Raw genomic sequence first — 15,370 nt, 5'->3', positions numbered from 1 at the left:
TCCTTAGAGATAACTCAAAAACATCCATTTACAAAACCAGGTGGCCACCTTTGGGAGCCCCCCAAGTAGAATGTTGTCTGATTGTCATACAGCAGGCAGGTTGTGACAGCTCGTGACTCGGGAGAGAGGTGTTGAGTGTGCTTGCTCTAGCGCTTGCTTTTCTTCACAGATTCTCTCTTCTTCCTGCCCATCGTCCCTGCCAAATGACTAATCCGCGAGGTGCTCAAGAACATTTAGGTTGATGTGTTGTTAAGAAAAAAAAAAAAGACAGCAGTGTTGGTTATCTTCATGCACGTATGTGCTCAGCAGCATTTCTCACTAGATGCATTTTTCCTGAGATGCTTAGCTAGACCACGCTGCTTCTAGCTGATGCCTTTGCAAAAGCCTAAGGGAGCGTAACTTGACTGCTTTTCTTTATGTAACTTGACTGCTTTTCTTTTTGTAGGGTAATAAAGCCAGAGGCCTACAGGAACATTCTGCCAGTCTGGATCTGGACAGCTCCTTGTCTAGCACATTAAGTAACACCAGCAAAGTAAGCGCATTTCCCTCTATGTGACATGGTTCATGCTCATCTGTCACCTGCAGAGCCTACAAAGGGAATGAAGGAAGCCTCCTGTCTTTAATCATGAAAAGTTTGGTGCCTGCAGACTTCTGGGTGCAGGGGGAGGGCTGGTCTTGCAATTCTGTAACTTAGAAGTTTCACATAACAAAGCAGATGGCCATTCTGTAAGCAAAGAAGCAAGATGACAATTTTATTATATTTTATTTTAATCCTTTTTAGTGTTTATTTTTGAAAGAGAGGAGACAGAGTGCAGGCGGGGGAGGAGCAGAGAGAGAGGGAGACACAGAATCTGAAGCAGGCTCCAGGCTCTGAGCCATCAGCACAGAGGCTGAGCGGGTCTCAAACTCACAAACCGCGAGATCAGGACATGAGCTGAAGTCGGACGCTTAATGGACTGAGCCACCCAGGCGCCCCAACAAGATGTCAATTTTAGACCATTAAGAGATAATTTATCACAATGCAGCCAATGGACTTCTTTCCCTGTGTTGAAAATAATTGAAATTGGGAACACCTCAAGAGTGGGTCTGGGAGTTCCATGAAACATGGAACCTGAATTCCTGAACGAACTTTACCCTTGGGTTAGCTCTGTGATTATAATGAGATACTACTGTTTTCATAAATAGCTGAGCTCCACCCCTCGCGTCTGTCACCAAGCATGGCTTTGTGATAGTGAGCAAGCCTGTGGTTCTGTTCAGCAACAAACCTGTGTCTCTGTCCTTGTGTTAATTTCTTACTTTCTAGACATTTAAGCATTTTCAGCTTTTTTAACCACCAGAAAGTGAAATTGGGGTTTGTGCTAGGGAGGCCAGCTTTCCTTCTGCTACCAGAGCTCTGACAGATGCAAATGAGAGGGAAGTTTTGTGGAGGCCAGCTCCTGACCACAGGAACTCTTAAGTTCTTCTGAGTTTCCTCCTGGGCATGTGGCTTTCAAAGTTTTTAGACCATAGCCAACAGCAAGAAACTCATTTAATGTAGCAAAATGATTCACAAACATACATACACACTTATACCCAAAATTAAAATTTCACAAAACAATATTAGCTGTAGACAACCTGATACATAATGTTATTTTCAGTTGTTTTTTTACTTTAAAAATGTCTATTGCTTGGGACAAAAAGTCTATTACTTGAGAAACACTGCCTTGAAAGGGTGCTTCTCAGATTCTCAGGTGCACCTTTAATGGGGTTCTGGTGAAAATGCAGATTCAGATTCTGATTCAGTAGACCTGTGTGGGGCCTGAGATGCTGCATTTCTGACAAGCTCCGAGGTCTGTGCACCGCTCTCCCCGCTGGGGAGCGAGGCCCTAGACACCAGTCTTCTGAATATGATTTTCTGAGTTAAAATCTAGTGGGACAGAGCATCATCTGACCTCCATCCACCACATACTGGTTCTACCCCACAGTTTATTTCAAGTTTGGAAATGGTATGGTTTATCTGCTGTATACAGAGGAGTGGGACAAAGCCCCTGCCCTGAGGAACTTATCTGGGAGATGACAGATACTCAACACCAGCATCAAGCAGAATATAGTAGGAGCCCTGAGAGTTTCGAATAAGACAGGGTGGTTACTTAGCAGTCCCGGGAACAAGTGGAAGGGAAGTTATTTTGATCAACGGAAGCACAGAAAGCACGGGAGCAGGAGCAGTGGTGCTTTTGAATTTCATTTTCAAGTATAGGCATTCTACCTGTGGCAGTGGACAGGGAGCAGCATTCCAGACCGGTGCAAGTAAAGATAACCGAGACGTTCATGTCACTCCAGTGACTTTTCCAGCAAGTCTTATTGTTTGTTTTGTATTCTTCTCCAAAGCCCAGATCTAGGAACACACATGTAACTTGAATTTCTAGGTAATCTTAAGAGAAACACAACTTTCAGAAGCCACCTGTTTGAGTTGTGTGTGGGAGGATCTTTAGGTGTACTTCTTTACATCTTTTTTTATCCTGAGATTGAGAAACTATTGTAAAGATACTTTTTTTATGTAATTGGATCTTAACCCAGAAATTGATCATCTAAGAGTTGAGGAACATCCGAGTAGCCCTTTTAGGTGTAAGATTAAGCTGAGGATTAGCTCTTTCCTGTAATTTGGAGGGATATTAATAAAAGTTGAGATGAACAGCCTTGCATAATGGAGATTGTTTGCTATGATGTATTGTCTTAGACAAAATTTTATTATTTTTTTAAATTTTTTTTTTAACGTTTGTTTATTTTTGAAGCAGAGAGAGACAGAGCATGAACGGGGGAGGGTCAGAGAGAGGGAGACACAGAATCTGAAATAGGCTCCAGGCTCTGAGCTGTCAGCACAGAGCCCGATGTGGGGCTCTAACTCACGGACCGCGAGATCATGACCTGAGCCGAAGTCGGCCGCTTAACCGACTGAGCCACCCAGGTGCCCCTTAGACAAAATTCTAAATCCTTAAAAGGATCTTTGGAACTACAGGGTCTTAAAGAATAGAAAATTTCTGCCATGTTTAAAGGTAATTAATATTTCATAGTATGTTGGGAATTAAGTTTTTCCTATCTATTTCCTTGAGAATTAAGTGTATATAATCTCTCCCCTCAATAAACATATTTCTAAAAATGAAAATCTTTAGTGCCTACCATTTGAAAGGTACGCCACTGTATATCAAGTGAACACATAGAATTTAGATTCTCCAGTCCATCATGACATGCATTCATTTCATTTTACTTTTTTCATGTTGATTTATTTATCTCTTCTAGCAATTTCCTCAGGGGCAAACTGGCATACCTCCCCTTATTTTACATTTTTTGACTGGAAAAGAATATATTGGCCACCAACCATGTCTTGGGTGCCGCACTAAGTGTAGGATTGCCTGAGTAGTAGTTCATCTCTTTGAAAAAGTACGAATCTTGAAAGACAATGGTATTAAAATATTGTCATGATTCCCAATAGATGTGTGAGTTACCCACTCAGCAGATCCACTGAATTCCTGGTACAGTAACTTATATTTGTATAACATTTTATAGCAAACTCTCACTTATATTATCTTGCTTACCTCTTGAAACCCAGTGAGATAAATCTTCATTCTACCCTTTTATAGATGAGAAAAATTTAGGTACAGAAAGAAGTTAAATGATTTGCTCTGAATCGTGGCAAGAAGTGCCTAAGGAGAGATTTTTCATATTGTGAGAATAATATAGGATATAGTTTTTAACCTCAGGATTACCAAGTTGAATGTCAACATTAGATCAAAATCAGAGAGCCTTAAAATGCAGGTATAAAATACACATACTCGGCAGAGATAAAGAACTTCTTGATTTGTTTAAACTGGGCAGACAAGTTCTACAAGACTCCACATGCTTCTTGAAAGCACAGTAGAGTCTTTTACAGGGAGACGGGATTATTTACAGCTTTGCTCACAACAGTCCCTCCGTCAGCTTGCATTGGGGCAGTCTCCCTAGTGGTCCAGCAGCCTAATAACATTTTGTCTCTGATGAGCTGGCACTTAATGGGCCTTCATTTCCTTCTATTTTTGGTGGCCTCTAGGTGGCATTATAGTCAGATGTGCTTATGTATCAAAATGTTTTCCTGCCACTGGGATGAGAGGTTTGTAAGTCTCACAGATTCCCTGTGATGTGTCTGACCTGCTGTCCCCCCGCCACCAGGAGCCATCTGGGTGTGACAGAGAGGCCGTGCCCGCCTCTGACAGCTCCTTCAGGCTCCTCGGCTCCTCGGATGACCTGTCCAGTGACTCGGAGAGCCGGCCCGCTGAAGAGCCTGCCCCACTGACGCCCCAGCAGGGCTTCAGAAGGCGGGCGAACACCCTGAGTCACTTCCCTGTGCAATGCGAGGAGCCTCCAGAACCGGCACAGGGGTCTCCAGGGGTCGCCCAGAGGAAACTTATGAGGTATCACTCAGTGAGCACAGAGACGCCTCATGAACGAAAGTAAGATTTGTTTAAAAATGTAAATCTGTTTTTACAAAAATAGCTGGGGCATATCTGTTATTAGCCAGGTATGTGCAGCCCAGGTATGTTTATTGGGTGAGAGAGAGACTTGAGTCAGGTTCTGCTCTTGGCTTAAAAAGCCAAAGCCTGAAGGCGTGTTCTGTTCCTCCCCCACCTTCCTCCCATGGGAAACGTGTAGACGCAAGAGACCCTTATTACTTGTTCAAGTAGCAAGTACAGGGATCAGGAGGAAGCAGGTAAAAACGGAGCAGAAATGGCCCTCTAAGCGCATAGTAATCACGGCTCCAGCACCGTGAGAGGCAGGAGTACTGGAGCTTAGCTGCTGGCTGTGACGGAAAACGGCCAAGGGGCGAGCAGGTGAGTCCACTCATTTGTAAACCTGGAACATTTCTGTGGTGGGAGGGAGAGGCAGCGTTCAGTTCCCAGCAGAGCGCGAGAGGCGGTGTGGAAGCCTCTGCAGACCCACGGTGTTGGGTTCTGGGTGTCGCTCTGTCCCGACCAGGCAGGCCTTGTGACCTGGGCAAATTCGCTTAGCTTCTGTGGGTGACACAATTGGAACAGAGGCTTTCTGAAATCTTCCGTGGGAGAGTTCTAGATTTTGCTAACCAGATTTACTAATTTCAATAATTTGGCTGTCATGAGTGTTTCGAATTTCCTGGTGATAGAGATGGGTAAGCAATGTGGTAGTAGAAATTCTCCTGGTTCCTTCTGGGGTCCCTTGGCAATTAATTTGACCCTGTAACTGTCAGAGACCATAGACGGTCATAGAGTTTAAAAATCTTTAAATACTAAAAATCTTTTAAAATCCTTCACTTCATAATATATGTAAGGGCCACACCTACATGTAGTTGCTGCCCTCCCTGGACTGACGTGTGTCCGTGAGGGTCATGCACGGGTAATTCAGAGTCAGGTCTGTACAGAGGTGTTTGAAATGTTATGAGTACAGAAATGAAACAGTATTTGAAGGACGTAGCAGAGTCTCTCGGCTTTTTTCCAGTCGGCCATTGAGAATAGTTATGATGGTTTTTGAGAACTTGGCTGCATATATGACCCCAAAGCAGGAGGCACAGCAGAAGGTAGTATTTAACATAGGACATTTTAGAGACAAGCATAGTTGGAGGGTGTATGGGGTTCTTGTCATCTTCTTAAAACCCTGTATACCCATCCATTACTTCTGCCCCCTGCTGCCTTCCCAGCCCTCTTTCTGGCATTTTCAGTGATCATGGAAACATCCTTGTCCAGAGATTCCTAGTTCTCTTGCTAAGCCTGCAGTTTTCACACGAGCCGAGGTGGTAGGAAATGTGTGTCCCTGACAGTACATTTCCCTGCTCCCCCAAGAATGCAGCTTCCTGATGCGTCTTGCTGGCCAGAGGTGAGGAGACGATGGAGAAGTGCCCGCCTCCCCCCGCCCCCCCACAGCAGACCCGTTTTGCTTTCTGCTCCCTTGTGAACTCTTCCCTCATTTACACACGAGAAATGAGACACTGAACTCAAGGCCAGTTATTGTTCATTTTAAAGAGAAATGTATTTTAAAAACTCTGGAGTTTGTTTTGCTTTCCTTTGCTTTTGGTTTAAATAAAAAACAAACAAAAAAAAAATTGCTGTCAGTTCCTCAAAAGGGAACAGAGGAAAAAGTACTGTTGGGTGCGCACATTTGTGAGGAATGGTCAAGAATGCTCCTTTTTTTTTTTTTTTTTTTCTTTTTAAACTGAGAACTACCTTTGCCAACGAGACAGTGGACTCAGAAGAGAAGTGAAGAGCAGCCCTCTGGCTCCGTGACAGCTGGTGTTTACATATGGGGACACCGGCAGCCTAGGCCGTTCTTGCCTGATCCCTCTGTGTCTGCCCGTCTGTCCCCCCCCCCCCCCCCCGCCGCCCCACCCACCGGTGTCCCCTCCTCTTCCCGCTAATCGCCCTGCTTTCTCTCTAATTGCTATTTAGTGTGAATCATCCACCCGTTGGCGAGTCTAAAAGTTGCTCAGGTCAGTCTTCAGCTCCTGCTCCTCCACCTCGTCTTAACCCCTCTGCCTCCTCGCCAAATTTTTTTAAGTACCTAAAGCATAGCTCGAGCGGAGAACAAAGTGGGAATGCTGTGCCAAAGAGGTGAGCACACTCACACGGCAAGTTCAGTGTGGTTTGTCTTCCCGGGAGGTTCACACAGAGAGGATGAGCTGCATGGCATGCGGGAGAGAACCCGGGGCCACTGCATCTGTGTGTGTGTGTGTGTGTGTGTGTGTGTGTGTGTGTGCGCCCGCGCGCGCGCGTGCTGGTCTGTTTTTGATTTTATTTTCAGTCTGTCATCCGAACTGACTTAATTTACCATGGATTACTTAATTTACCATGGATTAGTTACTATTACCAGGTCTTGATGTCAAGCCATTTCATATATACTTATTTTCACCTACCCTGCCCTGCTATACACACATAGACACACACACACACACACACACACACACAATCAGCACCCGCATTTGATCGTATGTACTGGGGTTTGTGCCAAATCAGAAACTTCATCATTAAATTAGGAAAGTTATTTTTTTCCAGTTGAAAGGAAAAGTCATTTTGGGAGATGGACTGATTTTTTACGTTTTATTGTATTCTGGTAAGAATGCTTAACATGAGATGCTCTTAGTGCATTTTTAGAGTGCACAGCCCAGCATTGCTAACCACAGGCACTGTGTCGTACAGCAGGTCTCTAGAGCTTATCCACGCGCATGGCTGAATGGACTGAGGTTCTCAAAGGCACTCGTAGATTCCACTCATTTCAATAGAATTTCATTGACTGAATACAAAAGTTAAATTTCATTTGTAAACTTAAATTTCTTACCTGATTTAATTTTCTTAGCGTGAGAACTGAAGTGTTTATTTTGAAGCTTATATTTTATACTTTTTGTGTTTGTATCTCTTTATCCTAAACTCTCTTCGCAACCAAACTCTCAGCATCTCCTACCGTAATGCCCTGCGGAAAAAACTTCGTTCTTCTTCCTCTGTGCCAAACTTTCTAAAATTTCTGGCTCCTGTAGATGAAAATAACACCTCTGATTTTATGAGCGCAAAAAGGTAGGGTTTAATTTAGATATATCAAGCCTGGGTACAAGTGTTGAACTATTGATATACAGGGATTTTTCAGCTGGTTTTTTGACACTTAAATCATTTTAGCTAAAGGATTGTTATCTTCTTTCTTATGCTTTCTTACCGAATGTCACTTGAAAAAAAGTCAACTTGTTCTCCAGTTTTGACTAGGACTAGTTTATTAATGCATTGTTTCGGAAGGCTCAAGAAAGTCTCAACCGGTTCTCTCAGTGGTAGCAGTGTTTCTGGATGGTGAGCATATGGCTGCGGCAGATGAGTCAGGATGTCTGATCTGTGAGCTATGGTGACTGCTTAGCTGCAGGTGGAAGTCACCAGGCTCCCCACGGTATCCTGCAAAGGGGAAGAAAATCACTGACTAGACTACAAGTGTTGTGTTGATAAACATACTTTTTTTGTACTTTTAAAAATATAAACATTTTGTTGTCGTTGTCAAGTAACCGTGTAATCGCTGCCTGGATTGGCTTGTGTAATTGAACTTTACTCATGTTTGTGGCCATCTGTGGAGGTACACACCTGTGCCGAGAAAACACTCCCATCCGCAGCCCAGGGGGGAAGGTGGTCCTGGTGCCAGTGCCCCTGTCAGTACTTTCTCTTTTCTCAAGTGGCACCAAGAAAGGAAATGGGAAGCTAATGATCTGTGGAGCGTATTTCTTAATGCCTTTTACAGGGGAAATGAATTAAGGGCATGTAATCTTGCTCTTTTCATGAAATGCATCCTCTGAGAAAGCAGTGCCTTCGGAGCGTTGACCCCCTGTGGGCTTGATTCAACGTCCGTGATTATCTGATTATGTCCTCTTATACGAAGATAATTTATAATGTAGTGTTTTGTTTAAGAACAAAAAGTCAAGCTAAAATAGCCGATTATATCTCCCCGTCAGTCATAAAGCCATCATCTTGTGCTTTCAGGGACTTTGACTCCAAAGCTAACCACCTAGGCGATGTCTGCGGGACCCCCGTGAAGACGCGGAGACACTCCTGGCGGCAGCAGATATTCCTCCGAGTGGCGACCCCACAGAAAGCGTGCGATTCTCCCAGCAGATACGAAGGTACCGTACACCCTGGAAACAAACCGGGTGGATGCTGGCGTGCGTCACAGCAGTGCGTTCGGTGAAAGGAGAGCTGAAGTGAGATTTCAAGTCAGAATTCTCCCGAGTTTAAAGCTGCCTCGCTAAGAAGCTCAAATGACAAGGCCTGCCGCTGTTTGCAGGGGATCCTCAGGTTCCAGGGAAGCCTGTGAGCGGACCCGGCAGCTTGCGGCACCTTGTGTGGAAAAGGGCGCCTCTGCTGAGCTGCGCCGACCGCTCACCCGGGGCACGTGGGGATGTGGAGGGTCTCGACCCTGTTTTCAGAAGACTCAAGAAAGTCTCAACCGGTTCTCTCAGTGGTAGCAGTGTTTCTGGATGGTGAGCATATGGCTGTGGCAGATGGGTCAGGATGTCTGATCTGTGAGCTGTGGTGACTGCTTAGCTGCAGGTGGAAGTCCTTGATGCCCCACTTGCCTCCTTCCCTTGCCCCCGCGTTCCCTGGCTGCAGTCCGAGTGTCGGTTTAGCACAGCCTGGCTGCAGGGGTGCTCCCCGACCCGGTGCTCTGGTTCCCCTCGGAACCTCCGTGCCTCTTCCGTTGCTGCCCCTCGGTCTGGAGTCGGGGGAAGACCGTCTTGTGCCTTCCCATTCCGCCTGTGTCTCCCAGGCAGAGTGTGCTGGGACTGTCTGTCTCTGGGCCTTCCTGTGTTGAGTTACAATGTAAAAAACGAGTTTAAATCCAGTTCTAAACTTAAAGCTTTTTTTCGACCCAGATTTTTCAACAGCAGGTATTTCTTTTCTGTAATGTTCTTTAATCAGAAAGCTTTTGTTTTCTTTAGAAAAGCAAAGCAAAACAGTAGACTTTCAAAGATTACTTGAGTTTCTCAGACCACGTGTAGCACAGATTCATTCTTGTCCCTTGATGCACTTCTGTGCATCTGTTAAGAAGCAGCACAGGCTGCCCTGAGAGTTTCCAGAGTACTTTCCACACTGCTGCCCTGGGGGAGGACCCCTGCCCACTCCTCATGCCCCTTGCCCTCTGCCCTCTTTCTTGCTGCTTCCCACTCTTCCTCCTTCCCCTACCCTCACCTCAGAGCTCTCCTTAATATGTAATTTAAAAAACACATTCTCTGCTAATTTTTTTTGAAGTTTATTTTGAGAGAGAGAGAGAGAGAGAAAGAGTGCACATGCAAGTTAGGGAGGAGCAGAGAGAGAAGGAGAGAGAATCCTAGGCCAGCTCTACACTCTCAGCACAGAGCCTGACACGGGGCTCGATTTCATGAACCATGAGATCATGACCTGAACTGAAATCAAGAGTCGGACATTTAACCAACTGAGCCACTTAGGCGCCCCTCCTTTGCCAAATTAAACAAGAGCCTGGTTTGGGCTCTGTCAGCTTTGTGATATAAATCCTATAACTTCACTTGAGTCATAAAATGGCTTTTCCAGGCTCATGGGATGACAATAAACTATAAGTGCAAAAGTACTTTGGAAACCTAAAGACATACAAATGTGAAGTGATACAGTTATTTTTGTTAACTGTTATTGAGATTGGAGCACTGGTGTTAAGCTTCCTATACTGTTGTTTCCCAGCAGGAGCAAGATTAAAGGAACGCTGGAAAGACTGGCCTTATAAATGCAGTGAGATTTTTTTTAAGTCATTAAATGGAGTTATTTCAGTGTGTATCGGTTTAGAAGGTTGAAAGGGTTCATTTTCATTTTTGTAGATTGTCTGGTAAAGTCCAACAGCCAGATGGTGTGACCTAGTTCCCTCTATACGTTTCTGAGCCAAAGGGGTCTGCTGGGCTGGTAGCTGTAGAAAACACCAGGCTTGTAAAGTGCGCAGCCTAGGGGCCTGTACTCCTCGTGGGCGCTTTGACCGCTGAGGAAATGCACTGAGCTCTGCAAGCCCCGCCCTGGGACTGCTTGCTCTCTGCCTGTGTGAGGAAGTGTGGCGAGTTCCCAGATGGACACTGGTGTCTCCCAGTCGGGGTCTGAGGAACTGGAGTCAGAAGGTTAGTCAGTGCTGGCAAATGTTTGCTTCTCTGGGGGGACCCCAAGGTCAAATGGGCGAGTGGAATGAGCCATGGGCAGCACAGGAGAACATGGGCCTTGTGTGGCCCAGCAGGTAGAAGCACCAGCCCCGCCGTGGGTGTCCAGCTTCTCTTTTTGGAAGCTTCTGTTTTTAATTGGTTAAGCCTGGAGATACTGTACGAAACGGATGTTTCACCCCAAACTGCATTCTTGTTTGTGGCGTTTGCAGTTGACAGGGTTCCTTGATGAATTCTGGGCTAGCCAACACTGTTGGGCAAAAGTTTGTAGTGAATGGATGGGACGATGGATTGTTCCGCCAGAGGCTGGAATGCTGAGCGGATTCCCCCAGTACCCCGAAGCCTGGGCAGCATGGTCTTCCAGGACCTGAGAACAGGGCTGATGCTCTCAGATGGTATTTTTCATCACCCCCACTGGACACAGTGCTCAGGAGTACCTGAAAGTCCACCTGGCAGGCCGCTGAGGGTCGCTCGCAAATTGCTGGAGAGCAGAGACCTCCCCTGTCAGCATGGGAGGGCCTGGGGTGGCCGTGAAGGTGCACTTAGGGAAGGAATTTAGAGCTCATTGAAGGACGTCTTCTGAGGGCTGGAGCAAAGTGGCCTCACTTAAATCCCAGCTTTTCCCCTTAAGAGCCGTGAACTGGAAGCTGTTGAAACTTCTCCCCTGTGATACAGGATTAATTATGCCTGTTACCACACTGACTGATGTGAGGGAGCATGATGTTTCTACTGACAGTTTTTTAAAATGTTCGTTTATTCTGAGAGAGAGCCAGAGTGCATGAGTATGAGTAGGGGAGGGGTAGAGAGGGAGAGAGAGAATCCCAAGCAGGCTTCATGCTGTCAGCGCAGAGCCCTACGCGGGCCTCAGTCTCACGAACCGTGAGATCATGACCTGAGCTGAGATCAAGAGTTGGATGCTTAACTGACTGAGCCACCCAGGTGCTTTCAGAATTCGTAGATTAGAAAGAAAATCAGTGAAGCGAAGGTTTCCAGTGTAAACTTCCCTCCTGTGGTGTGGAAGGTCCCTCTGGTACTCTGGGCCCCCTGCTTCTCCTGCCTCAGCCCCTCCACATGGGGGCGCCGTGGGGCCTTCCTGCTGCGTGGAGCCCCTGGGGGAGCTGCCTTGCCGAATGGCAGGGGTTTGGATTTCTCTTAACTGCCAGCGTGAGCGGGATGGCCTTGCCTCCCTCTTCCCCTGCCTCAATGGAGAGGCCCACCCACCACTGAGCTCTCTTCCCCCCAGGTCCTCGCAGCGCCCTGTGAGGGGTTGGGGAGGGCGGGGAAGAAGGGTCAGGGACTGGAGGGAGACCCAGGAGGGGGCGCTGAGCTGTGATTTGTGGCTGAAACAACAGAACAGCAGTAACACCAGCAGTGGGATTTCGAGGTTTCAAAATAGCGCCCCAGTATCGTAGTGGCTGTGCCTCACGGGGATTGTGGAGACAGGCCTGTGGTGATGTATTTAATGTATTGAAATGTGCAACAGTAATGGGTTTAAAACTCTTGGTGCTGGGTGGCTGGGAGCGTAGTAAGGCCATGGCAGCCTGCCCTGTTTTAGAACAGTTCTGGATTTTCAGATGAACTTCTTGGATTGAGCCACATCCTGTTCCCTGTCCTTCCATCCCTGGCCTCTGCGGCCACACGGAACATACTTGTACTTCCTGTTCTTCAGATGGTAGGGGGTCATGGAGACCACCGCTTCCTCTACAGCTCTTCCCCAGCCTAACTGCCCTCATTCCTTGGTGCTCATACGGGTGACTGCTGAGTCCTGTCCAGCCCGAGTCCTGTCCTCTGAGCGCACACTGCCCCTGCTGCGGGGCCCTGCACCCCCCGGGGGCTCCTGCTGGCTCGGCCAGGCCCTCCCCTGCGCCTCCTCCTTCCTTTGAGTGGCCATTCAGTGTTTTCTTAATGTGGCCTCCCCTACAGAATCTGTTTCTGCTTTAAGTAATTGACTCACATTCCTGGCTCTTACTAGATCTTGTCCTTTGGGGCATTAGCTGTTATTTAAAAATTGGGCTGATTTCTCTCGGTGCACTCGAAAGAGGTTTTTTTTAATAAGCTGTTTCCCAAGCACCTTGTACCTGTGAAGTGCTAGAGCACTGGTTTTGGCCAGTCCTTTTGGAAATTTTTTCTTTAATTCTTTTTTTTTTTTTTAACGTTTTATTTATTTTTTGAGAGAGAGTGCGTGTGCTCAAGTGGAGGAGGGACAGAGGATCTTAAGCGGGCTCTGTGCTGCTAGGCTGGCGATGGAGCCACTCAGGTCCTCCTTTTGGGATGGTTCTGAAGCTTGATTCTCGTGATGAGTACGTTGTTCAGAGCAATGTGAAGTTGGCGGGCCATGCCCTCTGGGCTTTTAAGTACTGAACACAGCAGAGCCCTGTGTGCACGCTGCTCCTGCCCTGCCTGCCCAGTCCATACTCATCACTGAGTCTTCCCCAGCTATGGAGCGACTGTCCATTTTCCGCCCTCTCCTGCAGGAAGGGTCCTGAGAGGCCCCCATGCAATGCCAGGTGAGCGCCACGATACATTGGCCACCTGGTTGCTCTGATGGAGGCTTCGGCGGGGGCCCCTCACTCTTGCCACCCATGCCCCACCTGAGGACTTTGCATAGCTGTTCCCTCGGTCTGGAATGCTCTTCCCCGATATTCTCGTGATTCACTCCCTCCTCTGCTTCAGATCGTTGCTTAACATTAGCTTTTCAACAAGGCCTCTCCTGGCCACTCTTTCACACTGCACCTTCCGCTCCTACCACCAGACATTCCTGACCTCCTTATCCTGACTTTCCCGGAGCACTTATCTCCTTGTAGAGTGCTTTGGCAGTCACCTATTCATGATTTCTATCATTGGTTTCTCTAGCCCTTGTGGGTTTGATGACTTTTAAAGGAAGGCAAGTAAATTGCTTTTAAAAAAAAGATTTTTACAAACTTAGTACTTGTTCATTAGTGATTTCTTACCAGCCTCTCCCTTCCTCCTCTATAGGAACTTGTCCTTTATGTTCTTTTTTTAGAATTAAATACTGTATGAATTTTTGGGTTGTATTGTAGGTACTTTATATGAAAGAGGAAGAGAGGAAAGAGAAGATAAAAGCATTTAGGACTCTGAATTGGTATAATAATAATCACTTATGCCGTCATCAATGGCAAGTGCTTTATATGAATTATTTCATTCCCAGTCAACCTTATGAAGGTTGGCATTTTTATTACACCTGTTTCACAGATGAGGGAGCAGATGCTTGGAGTGGCTTAAATCACTTTCCCCAAACCGCAGAGCTAGTGGGAGACAGAGGCAGGACTGGAGCACGTGGGTCTATGCCCCAAAGCTCATGCTGTGAACTGCACACAAGCCTGGCTGCGGTCGGGGATGCACAGCATCACTCCTGGGTATGCCCCCTCTTCGGGAGTGAGCTCCTCTGCAGACACCTGCCCTGGACATCTATTCTGTCTCTCCACGGGTCTCCCTGTCTGTCCACGGGGCACCCACATGTTTCTGAGTCTTTTAATGTATGAACTCGCCTTTGGTCAGCCGTCTCTTCTTCCATGTCCATATTGGGTCTGGAGTATACAGGGGGCGGGGAGAGATTTCTCAGTATATGTCTGTGAATTTTCTTCTCCCAGATAAGGCATCTTCATCCTCTGCCACTGTCTGCTCCCCATCTTTGGGGTACAGCGATGCCACCACTTTCTGCTTGGACCCCTTGTAGCTCTCTGTGTGTTCTCTTGCAGCTGGGACTCCTCCAGCTCCTCAGACACCTTACAGCCCCAAGGTTGCTGCTTTGGATAGACTGTCCCCGCAGACTGTGTGTTGCTAGAGGTGGCTTGTGGCCTCTGTTCCTGCCTTTCCCTGGGGGCTGGGCCCGTGGGCAGCCCGGCTGTCTGCAGCAGGTGATCACTGTGAGCTCATTCCCTGACTTGGGTATGGCAAACATAAAAATGTGTCTGCAGGGAGCCCTGAATGGTGCCTTTTAAAATGTTTCAGATGCTCAGAGTGACCGCCTGTGACTATTTTGTGTTTTATTCTGGCAGTGCAAACTTAAATGGACAGGAAACCTTTTTAGCCTTTTTTTCGAGCTGAAAAAGTGAGGCAGATATTTGTACCGTCCTGCCCATTTCATCCCACTTACAAAACACTAACAAAGCACCAGTGACTTACAAACCGTTTGCATAGTGTTAAGGATACAAGGGAAGGAGAAATAGAATTTCCTGTAACTTTGGGGTTCTCATTTTTTAATACATGGGCTAAAACCTGGAGAAGTTGGGTGTTAGTGAGGAATGTGGCTCTAACTAACTATAGTGCTAAAAGAGAGGAAACTACAAAGGCAGTGTGGACAGAGATGGAGACAGAACTGGACAAATGCTGCCTCCAACAATATCAGCCTGCCATTTACTCAGGGTGTTTCACTGTCTATATACAAAATATCTGTGAAATAATTAGGTTGCAAGAATCTGAATTTTGTTTTGGAGACCCATCCGGAGTAGGTAGGCAATTTCTATTTAGAAATTTACCCACCCATGTCTAGGAGGACCAGCACAAATGTTCCCAAATCCCAGACTTTTATTTCTGTAATTCTTGTAGGAGTCCCTGCCTGACTTTAGCAAAGTCTAGGAGGGGTGGTTTCCATTCTGAACTTCAGAGAGGCAGGTCAGGTGTATGAATGCATTGAAGGGAAACCATAAGTGGGGGAACCACCAATTCGTACTTGAAGACTTGGCAAGGCAAATGTTT

General features: G+C 46.7%; 1 protein-coding gene across 8 annotated transcripts in view; it reads left to right on the top strand.

Moving 5' to 3' along the window:
* Positions 1 to 15,370, top strand: part of TBC1D1 (TBC1 domain family member 1) — a 226,575-nt gene that overhangs the window by 134,755 nt on the left and 76,450 nt on the right. For 5 of the 8 annotated variants that reach the window (XM_023253204.2, XM_023253208.2, XM_045056476.1 and 2 more), the window contains 5 exons: positions 446 to 532; positions 4,183 to 4,463; positions 6,426 to 6,587; positions 7,425 to 7,544; positions 8,484 to 8,623. In XM_023253204.2, the coding sequence (XP_023108972.2) occupies positions 446 to 532; positions 4,183 to 4,463; positions 6,426 to 6,587; positions 7,425 to 7,544; positions 8,484 to 8,623 (790 nt within the window). The remainder of the gene's footprint in view (positions 1 to 445; positions 533 to 4,182; positions 4,464 to 6,425; positions 6,588 to 7,424; positions 7,545 to 8,483; positions 8,624 to 15,370) is intronic. The other 3 variants (XM_023253205.2, XM_023253206.2, XM_023253207.2) reach the window with 3 other exon arrangements.

This window comes from Felis catus, chromosome B1 (assembly GCF_018350175.1).
Source record: "Felis catus isolate Fca126 chromosome B1, F.catus_Fca126_mat1.0, whole genome shotgun sequence".
NCBI lineage: Eukaryota > Metazoa > Chordata > Mammalia > Carnivora > Felidae > Felis > Felis catus.
The sequence above is the reverse complement of the archived record's forward strand: the minus strand, read 5'-3'. Positions and strand labels throughout refer to the sequence as shown.